This window comes from Acipenser ruthenus, chromosome 9 (genome assembly GCF_902713425.1).
Source record: "Acipenser ruthenus chromosome 9, fAciRut3.2 maternal haplotype, whole genome shotgun sequence".
In the NCBI taxonomy this organism is placed as follows: domain Eukaryota; kingdom Metazoa; phylum Chordata; class Actinopteri; order Acipenseriformes; family Acipenseridae; genus Acipenser; species Acipenser ruthenus.
Window position 1 is genome coordinate 53,755,590 of NC_081197.1, and position 25,375 is coordinate 53,780,964.

At 41.2% G+C, this 25,375-nt stretch overlaps 1 protein-coding gene across 1 annotated transcript; it reads right to left on the reverse strand.

Moving 5' to 3' along the window:
- Window positions 1-247: 247 nt before the first annotated feature.
- Window positions 248-25,023, reverse strand: LOC117405128 (serine/threonine-protein kinase LATS2-like). Its single transcript, XM_034007941.3, has 8 exons — window positions 24,846-25,023; window positions 18,599-19,169; window positions 11,545-11,677; window positions 9,449-10,995; window positions 8,739-9,321; window positions 7,984-8,166; window positions 5,424-5,530; window positions 248-4,284 (listed from the first exon to the last, which is right to left on the reverse strand). Exons 2-8 carry the CDS (start codon window positions 18,935-18,937, stop codon window positions 3,793-3,795), a joined length of 3,384 nt encoding a protein of 1,127 aa, XP_033863832.2. The 5' UTR covers window positions 18,938-19,169; window positions 24,846-25,023; the 3' UTR covers window positions 248-3,792.
- Window positions 25,024-25,375: the final 352 nt, after the last annotated feature.

A 25,375-nucleotide genomic window follows, 5' to 3' on the forward strand; every position in this document is an offset into this window, starting at 1 on the left:
AAAAGGGTAGCACCTTTATGTAAACATATGTTTCTGGGTAGTTTTCCAGCTGCATCTAGAAATTCTGGGCAACTTCAGCTCCTGCCATGGCTATTTATACAGAACCTTACCATATTAATGTTTAATTCAATTTTAAAACTAAGCTATATATATATATATATATATATATATATATATATATATATATATATATATATATATATATATATATATATATATATATACATACATTAATTACAGTAACACATTTAATATAAAGTACAACATAATATATTGTACATTTCTTTGCTGGCTAGAATAAAAGTGCATGGCACTGTCAAGATGTGTTGTATAATAGCCAGCCTTGCTTTGATGTAAAACATGCCAGGCTTTCATTAAATAAAAAAATTGCCAAACCACCTTGGGGACATTATTAACCAGAAAAGGGGACTTGCCTTGTTTACTGTGTTTAAAACACACTGAATTACAGCTAATGAAATAATCCACTATGCAGGTCTGCCATTGCAGTTGTGAAAGAACATGTTTTAACAGACATATATTTTTACTTCGAATAATGCTATCTGTCCCATACTAGGTGGAGAAAGCTATTATTTTGCATTACATTATTCTTGCTTTCAGCTGCTTGAAAGCGAGAATAACAAATTGACAGATTTCTTTAACCTTGCATGGTACCAGATATCATTAAAACTGCATATGTGAGACCTATATAGCGTATCAGAATGCAAGAATATTTATTTAGCTTGCCTGTGTTGCATAAACATTTTATTTTTACTTGAATTCAGTAAAACACGATAGGGATAAGATAAGTGTATCCTGCTCTTTTTAACATTGTTTTATTGATATAATTACAAAAGGAAAATTTAACAGATGTGTTGATGGGACATTTTTGTAAATATGCCTGGTACAAACAACATATTTGGAAAACTAGGAAAGAAAAAAATATATATAATTTGCCAATGACCCATTACATTAGGCCAGGGGGACTGTGCATGTTTTTTTTGTCCAATTAGTCTGATCACCAGCTAAATATATGTATTCTGGGCTGAAAAATCAGTTGGTGATTCATTTTTGTGTGTTCTGACAATACCTTGAGTTTGGTTTCCCAGAAGGGGAATTCTCATCATTGATCTCCTCATCACAGAACGTACACACAGGATTAACTCCTTCTTCACATCAATACCAAGGAGATTTAGCAAGGGAGTGATAAGAAGCTCTTGAAAGTAGGAAAATACTTTTGAGCACAAGATGACCCATGGAGATGTGACATATGAGTAGACACAAGCATAAAGTGTGTTACTCAGAATATCAAGCTCTTCATTCATGAACTCTTGGAGGATTTCTCCAACTCCAAGATCTGCTCAGCTGTGTGGCCCTGCCTTCCAAAATGGTTTGAAGAAAAGCCGCTCCAGTCCGATTTTTTTTCTCAGGGTATCGTCTGGCCAGCCATTTGGTGAAATGTGTGTGTTGGCTATAACTGAGCTTTGTATGACTTCCAGAAAATAACTTCCAGATGGTGATCTGTGCTAAGCAGGAGACACTGGTTGTAGAATTACCTTTGTACGCTAGTATCAAGAAGCGTTATTGATAACTGAGTGATTGACAGAGGAGAGAGTGTGCATCAGGTAGCCGCCTTAATAAAACTGTTGAACTGTAATCCATCTGTATCCAGCTCATTTCTTTAAATAGGTGTTAGTTCATCACCACATCTGAACCCTAACATTACATTATGAATCTAATATTACCAATGTATTTTTCAACATTGATTACCCATGGTAATTTTGTGAGAATTATTCTATTAAGCATGTATCAATGCTGGGAGAGAAATAGTTTTTTTGGCCTTTAGGGGGCGGTACGACATTGGTATTGAGTCAAAATGAAAAACGGATGTCGCCAATCAATTCTTTAGCCAAAAATACATATATCTAGCTGGTGATCAGTTGTTGTTTTTATTCATAGAGCCCCGGCATAATTACCTACTGTATGCTTTGTTTATATACTTGTTTTGTTTATTTTTTTTGCACAGGACCAGCCTGTGTGGAAACATAAGCAATTCTCATTCATAATTCACAAATACTGATCATGCATCAATCCTTCACACCATTCGCATTAACGGCACTCAGTATGCCACACTCTACACACACTTTCAATTCAACCTACTCTTTCACAAGAAAAGCAGCATTAGGCCATTTACTATATTGAAAAGATACAAACTATAAAACAAAATAAGTGTTAAAAAAGGATATCTGTAATGTGTATAAAACTATATAATGATATCATTTCTGTATTGCACATTGTCCTTTTTATCACATGCTTCTCATTTATAAAGCACTTCAATTTGCATTCTCCTATTTGAGTTTCACATTCAGGTATTGGTTTTCACACTGTTGGAGGAGTAAGTGTTTAGGTAAGAGTTAGAACCATTCACTGGAGAACAGAACAACAAAAGCAGTAGCAGCTTGGTTTGCCAGAATCCATCCCTTGAAATTAGTAGCTACTTGGAAGATGGACAGTAAGTGCATGCTCTCTACATTAATCTAATCTTACAGCAAAACAGTTTCTAAGTAAGATTGTGTTCAATAACCTGTTGTTTGATATACCTCTAGTGATTTACACTAGAATTCGCTGTTAAAAAGCTTGAGGACAGACTATTACTCCCTTGTTCTTTTCACTACACATCAAGAAATACTGGAAACAGTGAATTGCTGAAGGCTCCTTATATAGTGAAGTATAGTACATACATGAAAAAAAAACAACTGTCTACACAGATAAACGTTGAATTAATCTATGAAATCGTGAAATAATAAGGGAGCCCTGTATTTTATTATTCTTTTTAGACTGTTCAAAGGTGTAGCGTCCAATATGGTTTTAAAAATAATTCATATTTTTTGTTTACATAACTACATATGTATAACCACACTATACAGAGGAAGAAGGTGTGTGCTTGAAGATGACACTACATTGTTAAAAATATTTATAAAAAGTAATCTTTTTATAAATATCTTAATATGTGGAAAAACACTGTGTGAGGCTCCCAAGTTTACTTTTTTTTTTAACAGTGTAACTTTGTAGAATGTCTATAAACTAACAAGGTTTCTTTTATTGTGGGATTCTGTCTATGTATTTTGATTGTATTTACTAATGGGTCAATGAACATTTCCTGAGAGGAAAACACCAGCAGGATTAACATACTGTAGACCCCGGTTCCTGATGCTGGGAAGTGTATGGAATGGTAAACTGTGGAAGGATGTAGTAAACAATCAGCAGGAATCACATTTTACTATAAAGTGAACCTGACCATGGGATACTTTACTTGGAAACAACGTATAACTCTGTGATCTGGCCAATTACACCTGGCCCATGCACTATTCTCACTGTTTTCCAATTGAAAATAATTCCACCGTGTCAAATTAAACTGAGGGTCAGGATCTGATATTTTTGCTATGTTTGACTGTAAAACATTTGTATGATGTCCTTTTTCTGTCAATCCCTCTATAGTGGTTTCATGGTAAATTTCAAAATTTAAGGAGAAAAAAAAAAAAGTTGGATAATACATTTGTAAATCACTTGTGCTTTAAATACTAGGACTGTGAAAACCACGGAAGTCATTCCTTTTTGTTTGTTAATGGGTGAGTTTATCTATCAGTTTGAATGGAGGAGCCTATTTTCGATTCACCCCCAGAACCTGCGGCACCAATTTCTTTTAGAATTTCAGACTTGAAGATTCAGCTCTCGCCAGTGTTTACAAGCACAAGCTTCCAAGACGCGTTCCTCATAGCGTGTGTCGCCCTTGTGTTATACATATACGGGTTCACAGCCTTCACATTGATCCTCTGAATCTTGGTTCTCTCTGTCTGTCTGATCCCGGCTACTTTGCACATTCTCAGGGGGTTTAGGGTACCGGAACGGACAACCGTTGTCGTCAAAAAACCTGCGAAAGGTGAACTCATAGAAGGCGTGCTCCGGGTGCTTGCTGTGAGAGGAGCTGAGTGTATCCCAGGTCTTAGTACTGTCACCGCTGTCCTTCCATGGGCTGTCTTCCTCCACTGGGTCAAAGTTGGAGGTGTCCATGGGGTGGCTGATCTTAGGGAGGAAGGGTGCGGGCTGTGTACGCAGGTTGCTGGAGAAATCCATCTTCTCAAAGAAAGCATGTTCTTTGATCTCTCCTGTCCCATTGCGCCCGAGCCTCTCCTCGGCAGCGCAGCACAGTCGGCTGATTATATCTACCGCCTCCTGGCTAAGTTTAACCTGCGGTGGGATCTGGAGTGTGTTTTCCCAGTTAATTACCTGCAGAAAAGGAACAGGTTTCAGCACAGTAAACATAAAGAGCATAAAAGGTATTTTATCTATCATCTACCTTTTCATGATATTTAACTCCTTACTTCTTTAATATCATTTTCTGTTTTTTTTTTTAATTTTATATGGTTCTCAATTGTTGCTTCTGCTTAGATCACTAGCTGCCATTCTTTAACTTTTCAAGACCATCAATGCTGATTGTGATAAAGCGAGGCAGGGAACCAAATCAATGTTGCACAGATTTCAGTGCACAAAACTTCACCTAAGGTACAATACTATTATGTCCTTGAGTATTTTTAGAAGCATTTTTTGCAGCAACAATAAGCATAATATCCATGGCAAATAATGATAAAAACTGAAACAACAAGAGAATCATGCAGAACACACGTGTATTATTAATTGTCTTGCGATAACCTTTTGCATATGCCTTAAATTACAATTGGCAATTTACACATTACATAACTACATATTTGCATGGGCTTTTACAGTGGGCATGTCCCCTCATTTTTCTAAATGTCAAAATTTAACATATTTGTGACGGATGAAAATGTATTGTACCACAAAGTAAAAGATTTTTAAACAATTAAATAAATGTTGGCCTGTTCAAATATTTTATATACATTCTTAACACAAATATCATACAAATATGCAAAATACATTTAGAAAACAAATACATTTGAGATATATATTTCAGCCAAAAGGCAATGGTGTGTGAATAAAAAACAATCTCCAAAACAGATTGAATATTTATTGCATTTCAGTTTTTCTAAAAACATTAATGTACAAAGACTGATCCTACAAATTTTTGTCCCAAAATCAGTCAACTCCATGACTCCAGCAGTGACAAATACGCGAAACATCTACTTTTTAATTAATTGAATCATCAAAATATTACTGATTCATATTTGTTTTCAGAGATACTCTTGGGCTATGTGGTAAATTGCTAGTTTTATAACATTTAACAGTATTTTCATGTTAAAATGGTATAAACAGGATGGAAAAATAACTCATATGTATGTGTGATCTTGTAACCTGTTGGCATGCATTTTTATAATAGTAAAACCCATGGGATCAATCTTCACTACACTGAATTTAACAATTAGTCTTCCTAATCTACGGATTTCACAAACCTTTAGCTGAGTTTCTGTGGGAGTTGAAGCCAGAAATGGAGGTTGCCCTACCAACATTTCAAAGAGAATAACACCAACACTCCACCAGTCACAAAGCTGTGTATAGCCTGAAAATAAAGACATGAAATAAAGTTTTGCTAAAGGCAAAAACAATGTGAAATATCTCTCTTTAGCAATATTTTGTCACATCATAGTCATACAATAAAAAGTCATACCTGTAAATGTTTTTTTTAGTATTCATTTTGTTCAGACATATGTAGAATCTTTAGATGACCTCAATACAGTGAAGTACCACCTTGACCAACACCGGTTGAAAAAACAAACTTGAGACTCCCTGCCTTTAACAAGGCTAACCAATCTCTATTTGTGTTGCCCAATGTAAAAACAACTCTCTTATTATTTAGGCACCCTGTCTCTCCTTCTCCTTTTTTAAATTGTACAGTTAATGGAACTCTAGAAACCTAGAAGGGTTTTTCAGCTGAAAGATTTCTTGGGGTGCAAAGAAAGCATCATTAAAGTTATCCCACAAATAACCCAGTGTGTTGAGAAATTTGCACTTACAATGTTTGGCCATAAGGTGTCACTTTACATGTTGAAATCAAAAGTAAAATAAAACAAAAAAAACTTAAAAAACATAAAATATACAACCTCTTGTACTACTACTAATTTGTTCCACTATTCAATGACATTTTTATACAATGAAAATCATTGCTTTCCCCATTGCAATTCAGGACTGTATATTGCTATCTTGGGTATTCAAAATACATTTAACCTGTGAATCAACACAGAGTAGCCGAGGCATAATTTTAGTAAACACTACTTTACATTTTGGAACACACTCTGTATGGACAGTACAAACACGTGTGGTTTGTAAGTATACTTTTGTACCTGTGTGTTTCAATAGGCTCGCAGAGATGTATAAATAAAGTTTACAGCTTTGCATGTGACCACAGTTTTATGTTAGTGAGCATTCATTTCATATTCAATTCAAGTTTTATCTCGGGTCAAAAGTGTTCCTCTATTAACCCTTTGCAGTCCATTTATTAAGTGCGTGTCAGGTGCGTCAGGTCCAATTTATTTTCACACGCGCAGTTAATTTTGGACGCGCTGTTTAAAAGTATTTTTTTTCCACAGTCAAACGGGTTTAAAAGGCCCTGCATATCAACAAAGCACTCACTAGGCATCTCCAGCCCCGCCCCACCCTTTCATTTGCTATAGCTTTCACATATGCTAAGAAATAAATAATAATAATAATAATAGTCGTACATACCGATCAATCAATCATCTCCTGATCACTCGTTTTATCACCAAACTCTTCAATAACGCGATCCAAGTCATTATTTTATTACTATAACATCTCAAAAAAGCTCTGCAAATGTTCGTGATATTCTCTGTGTGCTGATTCAGTAACAGTCAGCTTGTTTCCTTATGGCCGCCCCTATCTGATGCCAGGGGCAAGTATGACTATTCATGAGATATGCCCTTATTTATTTATTTTTTTTCGGCTTGTCTCGGCTCCTGTTGCTCCCACTTGGCCACTGAATGGTTTTCTCGGGTTTTTCCGGAGAAAAAACTAATAGAAACTCCTCGGATAGGAATAATTGCAATGTCGGACCAGTTCCGACATAGGACCGCAAAGGGTTGACACTAGAATGACCCCAGGGACACTGAGTCAATGGGGACATGGCATGTAGATATGGCTGCTAGGCACACTTTCAACGTAGGAGGAGGATCTACCCGCCTCTAAGTGATCTTGTAGAAACTGCAAAATAGTTGCTATAGGGCAATAAATGGGTTCATGATCTCTGGTCCTATGCCAATTTGGAAAATATTTCCACTTATAGGCGTACAACGCTCTTGTGGAGGAGGCCCTAGCGTTCTGCAGTGTTCCGACAACTGCGTTTGAGAGCCCTAAGCCCCTTTTGCTTGACTGAGGCTGGCCGTGCAGCAGCTGGCAAAGCAGCTGCCATCTGGGGGCCCACCAGGAAAACTGTCGCCTTGTTTCGCCTGACCTTCTCGAGGAAGGCAGGGAGTAGCGGTATCGGCGGGAAAGCGTACAAAAGCGCTTTGGGCCACTCGTGGGCTAGGGCGTCGACGCCTAGTGGACCTCCACAGCCGCGGAGGAAGAACCACAGGGGGCAATGAGTCGTCTCTGCCGTGGCAAAGAGATCGACTTGGGCTTCCCCGAAGGGTTTCCAAATGCGCTGCACCACCTGAGGGTGCAGTCGCCATTCTGACGGGTGAGGACCCTCCCTCGAAAGGAGGTCCGCTGCCCAGTTCACCACTCCCGGGAGATGGACGGCCCGGAGGGAAAGTAAGTGCCTCTGTGCCCAGATCAACAGCCGAAAGGCTGTGCGGTGTAACCCCGGGGACCGAAGCTCTCAAACCATTCACCCAAAAAAGGTCCAAAAAGTGTGACTGCCCGCAGACTTTAAAAAGCTGCCGACATGTCTGAGCCATTTATCAATTAAGCGGCAAGGACGACAAAGATCCTTGAGTCTCGATAAAGGTATAACAACATTTGAAAAAAAGGATGGGAGTTTATTTCTCTCTCACTTACCTTTTCGTAGGAGCACCTCAGGAGCAATGTAGTTGGGAGTCCCCACTAAGGAATGTGCTAAGCACCTCTGGTGCTGTCTGGCAGCTTTCTGCTCAAGTGTCATTAACCGATCTCCACAGCGACAGTTAGACACATTGTCCCAGAAATTGCTGGGCTCCATACTGTCTTGTCTGATGTGGCTCCCTAACACATAAAAAAGGAACAAATAAGTTGTTTAGCCTTTCAAGGATAGATTAAACAGCTCTGTTAGAGATAACTGATTTTATTATACTACTTTACTTGACTTAGTCAGATGGGAACTGAAACTCAATTGAGATGTGACTCTGATGGTAGTCAAACAATGATAAATGATGGCAACCATCAATACAAACCATCAGAATCAATCAGGTCAACAATTATTAAAAAGCAGTTCATTTCAGCCACTACATTTTTTAAAATTACTCATTATTATTATTATTTATTTATTAGCAGACACCCTTATCCAGGGCGACTTACAATTGTTGTAGACAAGCTATCACATTATTTTTACATACAATTACATTATTTTTTACACATTATCTTTAAATACAATTACCCATTTATACAGTTGGGTTTTTACTGGAGCAATCTAGGTAAAGTACCTTGCTCAAGGGTACAGCAGCAGTGTCCCCCATCTGGGATTGAACCAACGACCCTCCGGTCAAGAGTCCAGAGCCCTAACCACTACTCCACACTGCTGCCCTTTGTGCAGCCTTATTCCATAACAAACTATTTACCTTTTTGATAGTATTTGGAATTGTGGGTCCAGCGAAAGCCAGTGCAGAGACCGAAGTCGGTGAGCTTTATGTGCCCATCCAGGTCGATCAGGATATTGTCAGGTTTGATGTCGCGGTGGATGAATCCCATCTTGTGCACGCTCTCAATGGCTAGTGTAAGCTCGGCAATGTAGAACATGGCCAGCTGCTCTGGGAAGATCCCCATGCGAATGAGAAGGCTCATCATGTCCCCTCCTGGGATGTAGTCCATGACAAAGTAGAGGTTGTCCTTGTCCTGAAAAGAGTAGTACAGCTTTACCACCCACTCATTGTCGGCCTCAGCAAGGATGTCCCTCTCAGCCTTCACGTGAGCCACCTGGTTGCGGTTCAGGACATCCTTCTTGCGAAGGGTCTTCATGGCATATAACGCGTTTGTGTCCACTTTCCGAGTGAGACACACTTCTCCAAAAGCACCAATGCCCAGGGTTTTGATTTTCACAAACATGGACTTGTCCATTTTCGCTCTTTTGAGTCGGTTGTAGTTGGACTCCTTCTGGTATAGCATCTTCCTCATCTGTTCCTGTTCTGCCTCAGAAAGCCCTGCCTGTGAAAAGCAACAGAACAAAACAAAGTTAACAAACTTGTAGAATATACACCATGTTATTTAATACGTTAATACTACGTTAATAAATAGGCACAGTGCACAATATGCTACATTACATAAATAATACCTTTGACATTTCTTGTTCAAGCTGTATTCTTCTATTGAGCTTTTGCTGGTACGTTTTCATGACATTCTCTATGTGCTGTTCCATATAGAACTTGAAAGCAAAAGGAGAGTAGCTCTTGATGCGGGATTCTCTCTTCTCTTCATCTCTTGTATTCTTACGTACTGGCACAGGGGACGTCTGAATCTGCTTCTTGTCCTTCATGGCCTTCTCTGCTTTCCCACCCTTGCTGCTGGCCTTGTCATTCTTCTCTCCACCGCTTGTGTCTTCACACTTATTAGAGATTAAGCTAGGGACAACCCAAGTGTTGCTCTCCATCTGCTGCTCTGAGTTACTTGGGAGCAGCAAGTTTTTGGGGTATGGTGGAGGAGGGCACCTTGGTTCTTGGACAGCACAGTCAATGGGTTCAACACTATAGGCTTCGGCCCCAGCTGCTGCATAGGAATGCTGCTCCATCAGTTCGGAATTCTCTAAAGCTTGTGACTGGGCTGGCAGCCATCCAGGGTGACAAGGCCCCACTGCAATCTCTGGCTCTGGCCTCATGACCCGGATGCTTATCACAGGCTGTAGGATAGGGGCCGATGTCACTGCAGTGATAGTGTTGGGTGGGGCAAGGGAAGTGTCTGGTTGCCTTACTGTCACATGCACCTTCTGCTGATGATTTTTGAAGGAGCCGCTTCTGCTGGGACCGTGGACCTCTCCCCTGAAGGGGCCCTGCTGCTGTCTGACCTGAGCCTCTGGTCCAGGGTTAGGTAGGGATTCATGCCTGGTTGGGGAAGGTGTTACCCAATGTTGGACCTGATGGTCATAGAGGTCCATATTTAAGCTGGCTCTGGATGGAGTCAATAGGTTCTGGGGGACATCTTGGAAATCGGTCCCCATTGCTGAAGCTCTGGAGATCATGTGCACCTGGTGAGAGGTAGGGCTTGACTGCCTGTGATGAGCGTGTGGTGGAAGGTATAGGTTGGACGGTGACTGCTGGAAGGAATACCCTGTGCTGTTCTGACCCAGCGATCCTTTGCTCTGCAGGCTTCCATAATTGCTCTCCTGTTGTATCTTGTTTTGAAAGGAAGGGCTCCTCTTCACGCCATACCCTGAGGTCTCAGCCGGCCCCATCATGTGCTGTCTGACATAATGTGGGCTGCTTGGACCTGGAGCTCCTTGCAGTTGCAAGGGCTGTCCACTGTGGCTTGGAATGGAATAGATCATCATGGCCTGCTCCATGTTTGCGGGGTATGGCTTCTGCTGGTGTTTGAGATCACATGGAAGGTACATGGAATTCCCTGGCGGATTCTGAGCAGATATCGCTGTGTATGGACCGATACTTGAGGGCCTCTGCATTGGGCTGCCTATGGTTGGAACCTGTGATGAGGGCATGATGTAGTTCACGACTGGAACATTCATGTACGGCCTTGGTATCTCTCCCATCATGTTTGTACTTTCTGCTCCATAGCCACCTGGATTCCCCATTTGATGATAGTGAGACATTGCATCACTTGGTCCCTCTAATACTGGCCTATGATCCACAGGACTTGACCCACCTCCTTTTCCTGAAAATGATAAAATGTACTTAATCTTATTTTACATCATGTATTTGATAATCTATGACCTCCATTATTTGCCTGTTAACCTATTTTTCAATCAAACTTTCAGCCATACTTTCACCCCTACTCTAACATGTGTGTCAACATTCAATCAACTCTTAGTTGAATGCACAGATATATAGTTTCTATTGCGCTCAATAAATGTCATAATAAAACAGAAAAATGTTGTGTGTCAGGAAGTGGAGCTGTATTTCTTTTCTTAAATCCATTCCTAAGTGCAACTTTTTACACAGTTGCGTAGTAAATTAATAAAAGACATTATGTATGTGGTTATGATAACAAAAGCAACATTCAGACACTTTCAAGATTTTAGCTTGATCTATTCTCTCTCCATTTAAAGCCTAAATGCTATCTGACTAATCAGACAAAATAATTCTATTCTAAAAGTCAAGCGTTTCTTCCTTAAATTCATATCATCCAGACGTGACCACCACCATTTTGAAGAAAGTTTATAACAAGGATTTATTTGTTAAAACAACGCAAACCACCACCAACCTGGGGAAGTCTGCTTGATTACACGCACTATCTGTTCATTCCTTGGATCCAGGTATCCCATTTTACTGATGTAATCCAAGGCTGCATCAATGTTTCTGCTGCCTGTCTGCTTCAGAGCGCGAATGGCCATTTCCTACAAATAACAAACAAGAGTATGAAATATACAGACCACCAAGCAGTTTGTGCATTTGATTTGGGTCAATATACTGCTTCACCTCCCACCCCCCCCCCTTACAAAAAACTGTCATACTTTATCTCTCTACGTAAAAGTAATAATGTGAGACACCTTGGCAGGAACAGGTTCCGTCACTGACTTCTGACTTCTCGGGGCGCATGCAGGGTGACCGAGAATCCTTGATTGGCTTGGGGGGGGGGGGCTTTCTCCGCAAGTGCTTGACCTTTTAGTAAACTAGTATGTTATTCAGGGGGCATGAACGAGGGCTCCTCCCCCTACTTCCCTCCTACCAATAACATTTGCTAATCCTCTAATTAAACATCCCAGAGGCCCCCGCCTCTTCATCCCTGCACCCCGAGGCTGCCGCCATTCATCAGCCTTCCAGTTACTTCCACTGCTAAGGATATAATGGGTCGCCCAATTAAATACTCAGGCGGCATACAGATATGTAAGAATTTCAATGCTACATTTTGCGCAGCCAAACAATGTCGGTTCCTGCACATATGCAGTGCCTGCAGTGTAATTTCCTTCGTCATCTCTGGACTTTCCAATGGATTCTCTACTGGACTAAAATAAATTCCATCATCCTCCGTTCTAAATAAATAAATAAATAAATAAATAAATAAAAATCTACAATTTGCACAAAAGGAACCAGAAATCACTGACTCACTTATAGCTTCAGAGATTGCAAAATGCTTCATGTAGGGCCTCTTCCTTGCCCACCTTCCCTCAATTCCAAATCAGTCCTATCAGGGTTGCCACAAGATAAATAATTTCTCACAAGAAGCACCTTATCACTGACCTCTCCGCCCCTCGCGGTGCGCCAATCAACAGCATTAATTCGCTCATTCCCTCAGACCAGTTTTCTCTGCATTACATCACCATTTCCGATGCTATCCATTCTATAAAATCATCCAGCCAGGCACCTTGGCTAGCCAAAACAGACATTTCAGATGCGTTCAGTCATGCCCATACACCCCTCCCTCTGCCATCTCTATGGTGTTGGAAGAGGCAATTATTATTATCATTTTTTTTTCTTTGTTTTACTACTCAGTTAACATTCGGCTGCCACAGCAGCCCCAAGATTTTGCTCAACACATGGTGTGCTCTTCCTACTGCACCTACTGGATGACTTTCTTCTCCCCCCTTTCTTCTCAACTCCAATATTAATATTTCTTCAGAAGCAAGGAAAGATATCAGGATGCAGACTTCCTTCCTGCAGCACTAGAATGGCCATTCTATGTTCTACGATGATTTCATATCTGCCCCCACAATCTCGGCTTTAGCTGTAATTTCACAATCAATGGTTCTCCAGTGCATGGCCTCGGAAATCCAAAATCTCTCCCCTCAGTCTAAATCCTCAGCCCTTCTTGAGCTATTTCATATTGGTGTTGCAGCCTCCCTCTGGTCCCTCTATTATCAATCAACATGTTTTTCAACCGTATTCTCCCCTCCGCAATCTCAGCACATCAGCTCAAGAATACATGGCCACCGCCCTCGTTCCTTCTACGCAACGGCCTAATTCTCCTTCTCAACCTTCTGCAAAAAAAAATAAATAAAAAGGATTTCTCCTCTCATCTGCTTAAGAATACAGGGCCGTCTCTTTTGGGGGTAAGTGAAGCTGACTTCCCAACCTTAGAAGCCCTCGATCATGTCCAGTGAATAAAAAGAGAACTGTGCTTGACACTTTTTCTTTGTCCGGCTAAAGGTGAAGCACAGCAAGAGAGAGAGAGGAAGCGAACCATCTGGCTCGGCTACGAGACTACATTGCTAGGAGAGCTCAGGGAGAACTGGCTAAAATAGTAAGAACACTACCTTATACGTTGATGTGAAGGTCACCACGTGTTAACCGGAACTACGGAAACACACAAGACTCCCACAACGTATAACAAGGATGTGTAGCACAGCAGGTTCCGGGAGTGGGACCCTCCTTTTTAGTGGAGGTAGTGCTCGGCCAACAATAGGCCAACTTTATTTTTCTAGCTGTATTTTTGCTTTTTTTTGTCCTTTTCCGTGAACCTTTATTACACTGCAATTTGTGTATATGTCTGTACTGTCATGTGGTCCCCTGTTTTGTCTCACCCCATTGCTGGTAGTTGGTAGTGGCGGCACCTTGTAACTACAACTAAAAGAAACTGTGCAACAAAAATAAATCTGTGTGCTGGCGCTGTGTGATCAAGTACAGTCTGTGTGTGCGTCTCTAGTGTGTCAGCGGTCCCACGAGCCCCTAGTAAAGAAACAGCAATCTGTAAATGAAATGTGTTAATATAATGTACTGATGTTACATTGCTATGAGCTGCTTGCTATAGAATGGGGGTAGCCTGGGGGTACTTCTAAGGGTCATGGCGGAATGTCCAATTATTATTCAACCTGGCTCACCACTGCAACCCCTGAACTAACTCGAGAGAGACGAGGATGAGCACACTTCACCCGAAACAAGTCAGCCATCCACTTTTTTCTTGCTATGCAAGCCCGCCGTGCAGCCATCTCAGAACTTACAGCGTCAGAGGACCACGCAGTTCTGAACTGCGCACAATCAGATTATTCTATCTTTTATTGCAACTGTGGTACCATTCAGTAGAGTGAAAATTGTAAACGGGTACTTAAGCTGAAACCTCCAGACTGAAAGAAACTGCCTTAAAAAAACAACCAAACACATACAAATAATAGTTGAAGGAGCACAGTTAAAATGCCTTATTCTGTTCATAAAGTTCAATTAGACAGCTGAAGTACATTGTTGAGGGAGGTTCATTTTCTTCAATAGTCTTTCATAAGATTTATAACAGAACCCATGTTTTTTTTTTAACTCATGAGGAAGGGAATCCAAGATTGCCTATAGATCTTATCAGAATATCTGTCACCCACCCCTCCTCCACACACACTCACACACGAAAAAAGGCTTTAGCAAGGCAGCCACATACAGTAGTTATTTGTTTATGCAGGCCAGACTAGGCCAGACTATGGACTTTCAATTACAGACTGTAACCGCACTCCATGAAACGTTTTGGGATCATTAGCACTTGTTATAAAACACCAGGTTACACACCAAAATGCACCTCTGGTGCACAGAGGGGCATTAACAGAATTATTCACATAGTAACGCACATAGCTGAGCGGAAGGAGATTCCACAGGGGGACGAGCCGTTCCTTGACTGCAGCTGCCGTCTCAAGGTGTGAGGAATGAATCGGAGGGTAGGGTGCGGTGTTTTGAAAGGAACATCCCAAATACTTTTAGAAGCAAGGCAGTGACACAGTTACAAAAAGGGGACAAGCGGAGGATTGGAAATGGTTTAATTTGAAGTGACAGCATACAGATGACAGTGACAGTCATACTGCCTTTCTCTGTGTGCACCCTTATAAAAGGTTACCATGGTGTATTTGCATGGTAATTTTGCAGTTTGCCGTGCTTTTACCATGCTTATACTAACCCATTTATTACATTTTACCATGGCTACTACTGTGCTCTACCATAAGTATACACCATTTTCCTTACTGTGCTTTTAATGCTTTCACAATGCACTTTGTGATTCTTTTACCTTGATATACTTTTATAAGAACAGAAGATGTAGAACTTGGTCTGTACATCTCCCATTCTCTTTCCTGATAAGAGTGAAGCCAGTAAAGCCAGTGGACCATACTTCCCATATAAAACATATTCTATAACAGTGTCCAAAACACTTTTGCTTGCTATAATAATCAGCTTATCACGATGTTCTCTGCGAACCAAAGGGGCATACTCCAGCTGTTTCTTTCAACAGTAAGTGGTTTTTAATGACATCTTACACGTGTTTTCTATGTATTGTTGTAAACACCCATGCATAGAGAAGATTAATGGCTTTTAGCATTTTTAAATTTCAAAATTGCAGATTTAACAAGTTTACTGCTTCCTAGAACCTTATCCCTTCTTGTGTCAGCCTCACTCCTAGATCGAGCAGAGTTAAACGGACCGGACCACAGGAGAGAGAGAAGGCCAGGCCATGGAGATGACGTTCATCGTCTAAAGGAATACGATATCAGAAAGACGTAGTTTAAATGTTTTTAATCCAAAGTGTGGTGTGGATTTAAAAATCTAATCTGAATCTAATGTATCTCTCCAATTTAAAGTAAAAAAAAACATGCCAAGAACATGTTACAAATCCAAACATTTTAATGCCTAAAAATCTTTAACTATTTAAAAAAAAAAAACAACAATAATACCATAATGATGCATCGGAAAAGTCTCTAAAACGTACATAAATTAACTTTAAAACTATACATCTCTTCTGCAGGGTCATTGGATCAGTGCAGCAAACCTATGGGATTTTTTGATTTTTCTCCAGCTGAGCTACAAACAAATGACCTCCGAATTCCACAGGGAAGCATGTTGACTGCTGGCCCTTTAGTGCTGCTGGCCCACTGCTGCCAGTCTCAAGTATGGTGGTGATTCATTATCTCTACAACACAGGGCACCGTTAGATTCCACTGTACTAAATACTTGTCGGCATTCCCCTCTATCACAAAGGCCTTCATTGTACTGACTGAGAAAATGGACAAAGAATTCCTCCTCCTCAAACACATGCAGAAGTGTATTTCAGGGCCCATCAAATATCCTGATCTGACAGGAGATTGAGTGTGTTTCTACTCATGCCACAGAGATCATTTCAAACTGTGGACCTACAAGCTGAAGGCTTCATACCGTATGGCTACCCATACATTTTTTCCTATTGACCTTGTTCAAGGTTCATAGAAAAAGTAAGCCTGTAAATTTATATTTAACTGCTCAAATGTGTTACCCTTTTTGAATAGAGGACTGTTAAATCTACCATTCACATGTTCAATCAATTGTACATGAATTTTCACAGTGCTAATACAGTAGTCTGCAATTTGTCAATATACTATAAATTATATTGGAACAATATTGAAGGGCAACTAGGAAGCACATGAAGCTCACCCTGGTCATTCTTCATTTGTGGAGCAATACTTGAAGATTGGTGTAAATCAGTGTTTACAGTGAGATCAGAGGGGTAGATCGGTGTAAATCAGTGTTTACAGTGAGATCAGAGGGGTAGATCGGTGTAAATCAGTGTTTACAGTGAGATCAGAGGGGTAGATCGGTGTAAATCAGTGTTTACAGTGAGATCAGAGGGGTAGATCGGTGTAAATCAGTGTTTAGAGTTGGATTAGAGGGGTAGATCGGTGTAAATCAGTGTTTACAGTGAGATCAGAGGGGTAGAATGGTGTAAATCAGTGTTTAGAGTGAGATCAGAGGGGTAGATCGGTGTAAATCAGTGTTTACAGTGAGATCAGAGGGGTAGATCGGTGTAAATCAGTGTTTAGAGTTGGATCAGAGGGGTAGATCAGTGTAAATCAGTGTTTACAGTGAGATCAGTGGGGTAGATCGTGTAAATCAGTGTTTACAGTGAGATCAGTGGGGTAGATCGGTGTAAATCAGTGTTTAGAGTGAGATCAGAGGGGTAGATCGGTGTAAATCAGTGTTTACAGTGAGATCAGAGGGGTAGATCGGTGTAAATCAGTGTTTAGAGTTGGATTAGAGGGGTAGATCGGTGTAAATCAGTGTTTACAGTGAGATCAGAGGGGTAGAATGGTGTAAATCAGTGTTTAGAGTGAGATCAGAGGGGTAGATCGGTGTAAATCAGTGTTTACAGTGAGATCAGAGGGGTAGATCGGTGTAAATCAGTGTTTAGAGTTGGATCAGTGGGGTAGATCGGTGTAAATCAGTGTTTAGAGTGAGATCAGTGGGGTAGATCGGTGTAAATCAGTGTTTAGAGTGAGATCAGAGGGGTAGATCGGTGTAAATCAGTGTTTACAGTGAGATCAGTGGGGTAGATCGGTGTAAATCAGTGTTTACAGTGAGATCAGTGGGGTAGATCGGTGTAAATCAGTGTTTACAGTGAGATCAGTGGGGTAGATTGGTGTAAATCAGTGTTTACAGTGAGATCAGTGGGGTAGATCGGTGTAAATCAGTGTTTAGAGTGAGATCAGAGGGGTAGATCGGTGTAAATCAGTGTTTACAGTGAGATCAGTGGGGTAGATCGGTGTAAATCAGTGTTTACAGTGAGATCAGTGGGGTAGATCGGTGTAAATCAGTGTTTAGAGTTGGATCAGAGGGGTAGATCGGTGTAAATCAGTGTTTACAGTGAGATCAGTGGGGTAGATCGGTGTAAATCAGTGTTTAGAGTGAGATCAGAGGGGTAGATCGGTGTAAATCAGTGTTTACAGTGAGATCAGTGGGGTAGATCGGTGTAAATCAGTGTTTAGAGTTGGATCAGAGGGGTAGATCGGTGTAAATCAGTGTTTACAGTGAGATCAGAGGGGTAGATCGGTGTAAATCAGTGTTTAGAGTGAGATCAGAGGGGTAGATCGGTGTAAATCAGTGTTTAGAGTTGGATCAGAGGGGTAGATCGGTGTAAATCAGTGTTTAGAGTTGGATCAGAGGGGTAGATCGGTGTAAATCAGTGTTTAAACACTACCTGCCTTTAATGAAGCTAAAACTATTTTTTCTAGCTATACAATCCTTAAAGGAAATGGATCACTTTACTGTGTACAGGATGTAGTCACTACACTACACACCGCTGGTTTCATAAAGACATTCTGTCTGGAGACACGCCTCTTTTTAAAGCTTGCAAATAACACTGCAGAATTAGGAAAAAACAATTGAGAGGACTAACTATGCATTTACATTAAAAGGGGTGCTATTTAAATTACAATCGGGTAATACATAGCAGTGAACCTGTTTTAGAGCAACGAGTCAGTCAGCAGACCTTTATCAGTGTTTAATATTTTATCCTGATTATTATTATAACGCCAGTACATTTCTTAATTAATTGACGGATTGTTTTGTCACAAATGGTGCTCCATAGATTATGTTGCATCACATACCTGGTCACATCCTGCATTCACCAACTCCTGCAACATCTGTCTGTTCACTTCAATACTTGTAGAGTGTCCAGTTTCGTTTGCAAAGGGCAGCAATGAGTTTCTGATCTCTCGCAGGGCTTTCTGATATGGGCCAAATTTCGGCACTGCTCTAATTTGCTGCTGCCTAGCTGCGTCCTTCCCTGCTGAGGCTTTCGAGTCAGGCTGGCTTTCGCATTCGGGACTGCAAGGTAAGCTCTGGCCTGAAGGCATGGGAGGTGGCTTCAGCACCTCTCGGATCTCCTGCAGTCTCTGGCGGCTGTTCCCAGGGTATGAAGTGGCAGGGAACGTCTTTGGCCTCATTGTAAATTCAGGTTATATAATTCCTTTTTCTGCTTTTAAAATCCAGTAGAAAACCACACTTGCATCATTCTGTGCAACCACACTTCTTGGAGAACAACTTAATTGACTTTCATACTGGAACCATGCAGTTCTTATTAAAAGTCTGGAGTTTCCACTTAAGGACTCACATAAAGAACCATGACATAAACAGGACAATTCGTTTAATAGTCTCCATTCTGCCTCGGGTCTTCCCCTAAAACAATAAAAAACACAAACATAAAAATAAACTCCTACAGAAATACAGATTGCCTGCCAAGGCTGTTAATACAATATTAGAGCTATCATGAAAGGAGATCACCATGGCCACTATCCACACAGTATGTAACTATAACAATCGAAGTGTGGCACAAACAGTATGTACAAATGGAAGGACAGGCCCCTCCAAACAGTACATCACCAGATTCTGGAAAAAAAAAAAATCCATATTGTAAATCTAGACAGAAATAACATAGTTGCAGGCAAATTGTTCTGAGTGGTTTATTGCTAGTTTATAATTCTAACACATTTTAGAAAAGGAAATTGAGGCAAACCTTTCAAAATAGTTCCCCTTGTTTAATCTGCTCCATTGTGAATTAAAGTTTGCTAATGATATTGGCAAGTTTGGATGATATTGATAGAATTTTAACTTCAGAAGTAAAAGTTGCACTCCATTGGACTAGTCAGCCCATGTGACCTAGCAAGTGATTAGATAGCAGGAAGAATAAAAAACAAGCAAAGAACCAATTATCTTCAACACAAATAGCTGAATGGTGATAATACTGTAAGTGCTAATAAGAGGTGAGAAACTGCATTTTAAAACCTGGGTTCTGTACAGTACCTAGCCCCCAATTATGTATATTTAAAGGTATTTTATTTCTGCTTGAATCAAAACAGTTCATACATTCCCCCATGGAACCACACATATACTGTGAATGCTTTGCTTATTTGCACAGTATAGAATTGGAACAAACAGATCTTTTACTTGCTCTTTGGTTTTGATTTCTTTCTCTTATTTTTGCTTCCACTTCCTTACTCCTCTATACCTCATCACAAAGCTATCGATTAAGCCCTGTATATCGATGTGTCATTAACTTTAACAAGCAGTTAACCAATTGACTGCTCTCCTTTATTCGTTAAGGAAACAACATGGCACAAAATAAATGAAATCTGTAATTGGTTCTATTTTGCAATTAACAAATGGGCTTCTTTCAGAATCTTTTTTGACCTCGCTAATTGACCTTTTTACGGAAGAGGTTGCATTTATTTTTTCAGTTATTTCCTTCCATGTTTTAAATTTAGCAGTGGCTCCACACCTTTTGCCAAAAAGAACAGTTTGATGTGCTAAAACCAACTTGGGTGGCTAAGACTTTCTTTTTCCTTCCTTTTTTCCCCATTCTTGCAACGACATGTGCGCTTCCTCACTGTTTTCCAGTTAAATGGAAGTCCAGACTATTGGAATGTGACTAATTGGCTTGACAAAGAACCTGATAATCAACTGCAACTTCAATTGAATCAGTTGTAAGCAGAAGTCGCAAAAGGCTTTGCGAGTAGGAGAAATGAATCTGCCGCTGTTGAAAATAGAGACGTATAATTAGGTGGTAAAAAAACATACAGTGCAAATGCATTGCAACCTCTATTTTCAATCTAAAAATGTGCCTTCTGAAAATCAGGACCTTAGTGTCTAAATTGGAGAGAAGTTTAAAGAGTCATTAAACAGTGTTTTGAAAAGTGAAGATGAACTACATCTGTCTAAATTTAACACAACAATATCATGGAACATTCCTCTCTCTTGTGTGCAGGATTTAAAAGTTTACAATGGTAAATTTCCTGGGTAGTTGTTTTACATGTTTTACCACAATTAAAAATATATATTCTACAATGATTTATGGTGCTTTCACTAGGCTTCACTATAATTTGCCGGTTGAGAAAAGGTTAAATGAAGTGCAAACTTGATTAAATTTATCAAAATGGCCTATTAAAAAAAAAGAACAAAAATTCCTTAAAACAGTCCTGAACATTTTATGAATAGCATCCAATGAGTGCTATAATACACACTTTGTGAAATGGAAAAATGCCAGTATGTTACAAATCTAGGAATAAACAGCTCAGGTGGAGGCGGGATATCATGGGCGCAGGCGAAGTAGACCCAGCTGAATGGCCGATATTATTATTATTTGTTTATTTAGCAGACGCCTTTATCCAAGGCGACTTACAGAGACTAGGGTGTGTGAACTATGCATCAGCTGCAGAGTCACTTAAAATTACATCTCACCCGAAAGACGGAGCACAAGAAGGTTAAGTGACTTGCTCAGGGTCATACAATGAGTCAGTGGCTGAAGTGGGATTTGAACTGTGTGACAGGTATGCGCGCATCGTACTGGAGTCCAGCCGGAGCCGCAAGTATGTTGTGCACTGCACCGGTGTAAGCCAACTCTTTGCATTGTTGATGGTGAGGCCCAGCCTCGCCAGATGCTCTGTCACGACCGTCAGGTGGGCCACTGCTCTCTCTCACAACTGGGAACAGATTAACCAGTCATCGAGATAGTTTATTACTCTGATCCCCTGCAGCGAAATGGAAATACTTCCTGTGTTCTGGACGAACGTGAAAGTACGCGTCCCGTAAGTCGACGGTGGTGAACCAGTCGCCCAGCCGGACAGACTGGAGAATGTGACGGTGAGACAGCATATGGAACGTCTTCTCTTTTTCATCCTCTCTCCATTGAGGAGTCTCATGTCTAGGATGGGGTGAAAGTCATCATCTTTTTTGGGCACCAGAAAATACCTTGAGTAGTAACCCTCTCCGTGGGAGGTGGGGTCTACAAGATGAATGGCTCGCTTGCACAGCAAGGCAGTCACTTCCTTCCGAAGTACCGAGGCCTGGAGAGGGTCTGTCACAAAAGTATTCGTGATACCTCGAAAGAGACGAGGTCCCAAGCGGAACTGAAGCACGTAACCGTTGTGCACGGTGGTGAGCACCCAGGTGTCCGAGGTTCAAGCACGCCAGTACTGCAGCTGTTGTGCCGAAAAGGGGGTCTGAGGCCACCAGCCTTCACGGGCCCTGCAGGGGCTGCTGAGGTTGCGGCGGAGCAGTTTTGCGTGGCTGTGTAGGGTGTTGGCCATGGAAACGCCTCCTTCAACGCTGGTGTGTGGGCTGGCCACGTCCTGCGTTCCCTCTGCCTGCTAGGTGGGCCAGGTTGTTCGCTGCTGGTGTGCCCTGTAGGAGATGCCTTTGGTCACCCAGCAGAGCCGTGGGGACTGGGACTGTCCTGGTGACAGTCCATGTCGGAGGAGCTTGCCAGCGGATCGACCTGCCCCACGTGGGAGCGCGGAGAGGGAGCAACGCTGCCACCTGCCGGGACGCTTCACGTTCCTGGTGGAATCTCTGCAGGATCTCTTCCAAGGCTGGCCCAAAGGTGTGTCCCAGGGATATAGGCGCGTCTAGAGCTTGCCCTTGGAGACCGGAGATCTGCAGCAGCGTGCCGGACAGGAGCTCCGGCTCAGGGAGCGGGGCCTCGCGCAGTACACCGTCCATATTGGCCGTCACCCTGCACTGAGGGTTCGGGCACGCCGGGTCTCTGGCCAACCCACCCACCGGCAGGGTCTTAACCAGGGCCGCGATGGTGGAGTCTACTGGGGGCAACCCCACTAGGCCCAGCTTTTCCGCTCCTTCTAGAGAGGCAAGCGGTGCTGCCTGCTTCAGCACGCTAGGACCTGAGGCTGGACGATCCCAGGAGGAGCGTACCTCCTCCATGAAGTCTGGGAAGACCGGGAACTTTTGAGGGCGAGAAGCCATCGCCTGTGCCCGGAAAACGGACTGGCGTGGTTCTGCCACTTTGTCCAGGGGACCTGCAGGAAAGCAGCACGTCCCATCAGTGCCGGAACTGAGCTAGACAACGGGGGAGCGGTGTCTTCCGAAGCTACCTCGAAGCCAGGTTCTTCCTCAGCAGGGGGGTTCAAGCTCCCCTCCTACCTGCATGTCAGAGAAGAAGGAGGCCCCATCCCCAGAGACCGCTATGGAAAGCGTGTCCTCTTGCACCAGCTGGGACGCCTCTTCCCACCCACCCTGATCTCACCTGGGGGAGGGGGGTACGGTAATTGGGGCAGTAATGGAGCTGGGACTGCGGCCGGGACCGCAGGTGCCTGTTTGGCCAAAAGCTCCAGGACCTGGGCCATCTGGGCTTTGAGGTCCATAATGTCCCTCGCCTGCCTGGAACACTTCTCCCTTCTCGTCTGCGGGGATGGGGAGCGACTACGGGGGGCCTGAGCGTCGGGGATGTACAGCAGGGGGTCCTGCATCCAAGTTTTAAGAATGAAGCCTACTGTTTGGTTTTCTGTCTCAGCAATCTGTCAGTCCCAGACTGTTGTGTAAAATTATATATAAATTAAAACGGGGAAAAAAGAAATGTGTTAACCAGATTATTCAGCCTTTTATTGCAACTGTGGTACCATTCAGTGAGCGAAAATTTTAAGGGGTATTTTAGCTGAAACCTCTCGAAAGAAGGCATACAGTTTCAAAAAAAGGTTGAAAACCCCTGATATAAGGCATTGCAGTTTTATTAATACAAAAACAAACCTTTGAGAAAACAGTCCCTGATTATCTTGGACTAACTAATCTTGTTTTAGGTAAAGTAGTGGGTCTGTGAAACCAGCCATAAAACTTGAGAGTAAATCACCCTATAGACACAAAAATCATCATATAGACACACGCATCAAACAATAATACATGTGTATGCACCATTGTATACCACCCGACATTTACAAATTGATTATAAAATCACTAGAATGTTATGTGTAATGTTGTGGATTTATAGGCTACGGCTACGGTATATTATAACTTATAAGCCACCTTGTTTCCTGCAGGCCAGCCTGCGTTGAAAGCTGCGGTCAAACTTTAAAAATGTTCCTACAAGTCCACACACCAACTGCTCTTTTTGTGCACCTGGTGTTTCTTGTACCCGACTGAGAAAACGCAAGGGATGATGCTTCTTTTTTGTGTTGATTACTGTAACACACACAGATAGTGTTGTTCTACGAAAGCAATTTCTTTTTTCTTCTGCAAAATTTCCAAAACTCAGTATTTTAACACATCAAATTATTTTACATGTATATACACTGGAGAAGAACGGTTACCGGGTAAAATATATGAAACGAAAAACAACAACACACGCGGCATCGGTCAAATATTCACGAATAAATCTGTCAGAAACTATTAAACTGGTTGTACGTACTGGTAACGACGTTTATCGACAGCAATGAAAAACTGTTCTGCGTATGATAATCACTTCGCAATACTACTACAAATTACTAATATGACCACTCCACTGTACTACTATTACTACTACTACTACTACTACTACTACTAATAATAATAATAATAATAATAATAATAATAATAATAATAATAATAATAATAATAATAATAATACGTTAACACTGAAAGAAAACATTATATAAACAAAACATAAATAAATATCACATGATTATTTTTTCTTTTCTTTTTTAGAATGTATAAACATGTTAATACTAACAACAGGTTAGATATAGTATATACACGTGGGATACGTAAACCCTGGTTTTAAACAATGAAAGGGCTTGGTATGTTTCCTTTACAGCGTGTACAGTAATGTCCCCTGAAAATTACACCAACTTCAAGACAATGGAATTCTGCAGGCTACTCAAAAACACACAATCCAGGGCTGTTTCTTATTTATTCCTGTAATTCCAACGATGTCTACAAAATGATAATCTCAAATCGTGACAGATATATAAAAGAATGGTCACTTAATAAACTAAGTGAGATATGTGGAGACCTTGCCAGACACTGTGGGTTGTTTTTTAATCGGCTACACGGAGTACTAAATCGTCAAAACAAGAACTCCTCATACATTACCGTTGTTTTGCGTTTTTTTTTTCCTAATCCCAAAAGTAGTTGATTTTCATTTCGTCTTCGTTATGTTATTTTCCAAGGCGTTTCAAAGCCCATGTCAAGTTTCTTACATTTTGTTGAAGTCAATGCTGAAAGTTTAGAAATAGTAATTGGAGTGAGTGGAACGCAGCTCTACAGTGGGAACGCCAACATTCCAACCTAGAGAGAATTTAGACTTCCATCAAAGCAACTATTAGACGCGTGAAGATTTATTTACCCTCGTCCAGCGATATGCAGAATGTTGACATTTTCTCCCAGCCGTGTCGAGAGTTCAACACATGAAAACATAGCAATATATATTCACCGTATAACTATCATTATTATTATTAGTAGTAGTAGTAGTCGTAGTATCTAATCAGTTATCAAGTAGCCAAATTATAACTCAGTAGAATATACTGTCATTTAAAATAAATAACATTTAATAAAACAAATAATCGTAAAGTTACCTTTTTCCACCTATGGTGGGAATGTACAATTTTGTTTTGTAATAACGG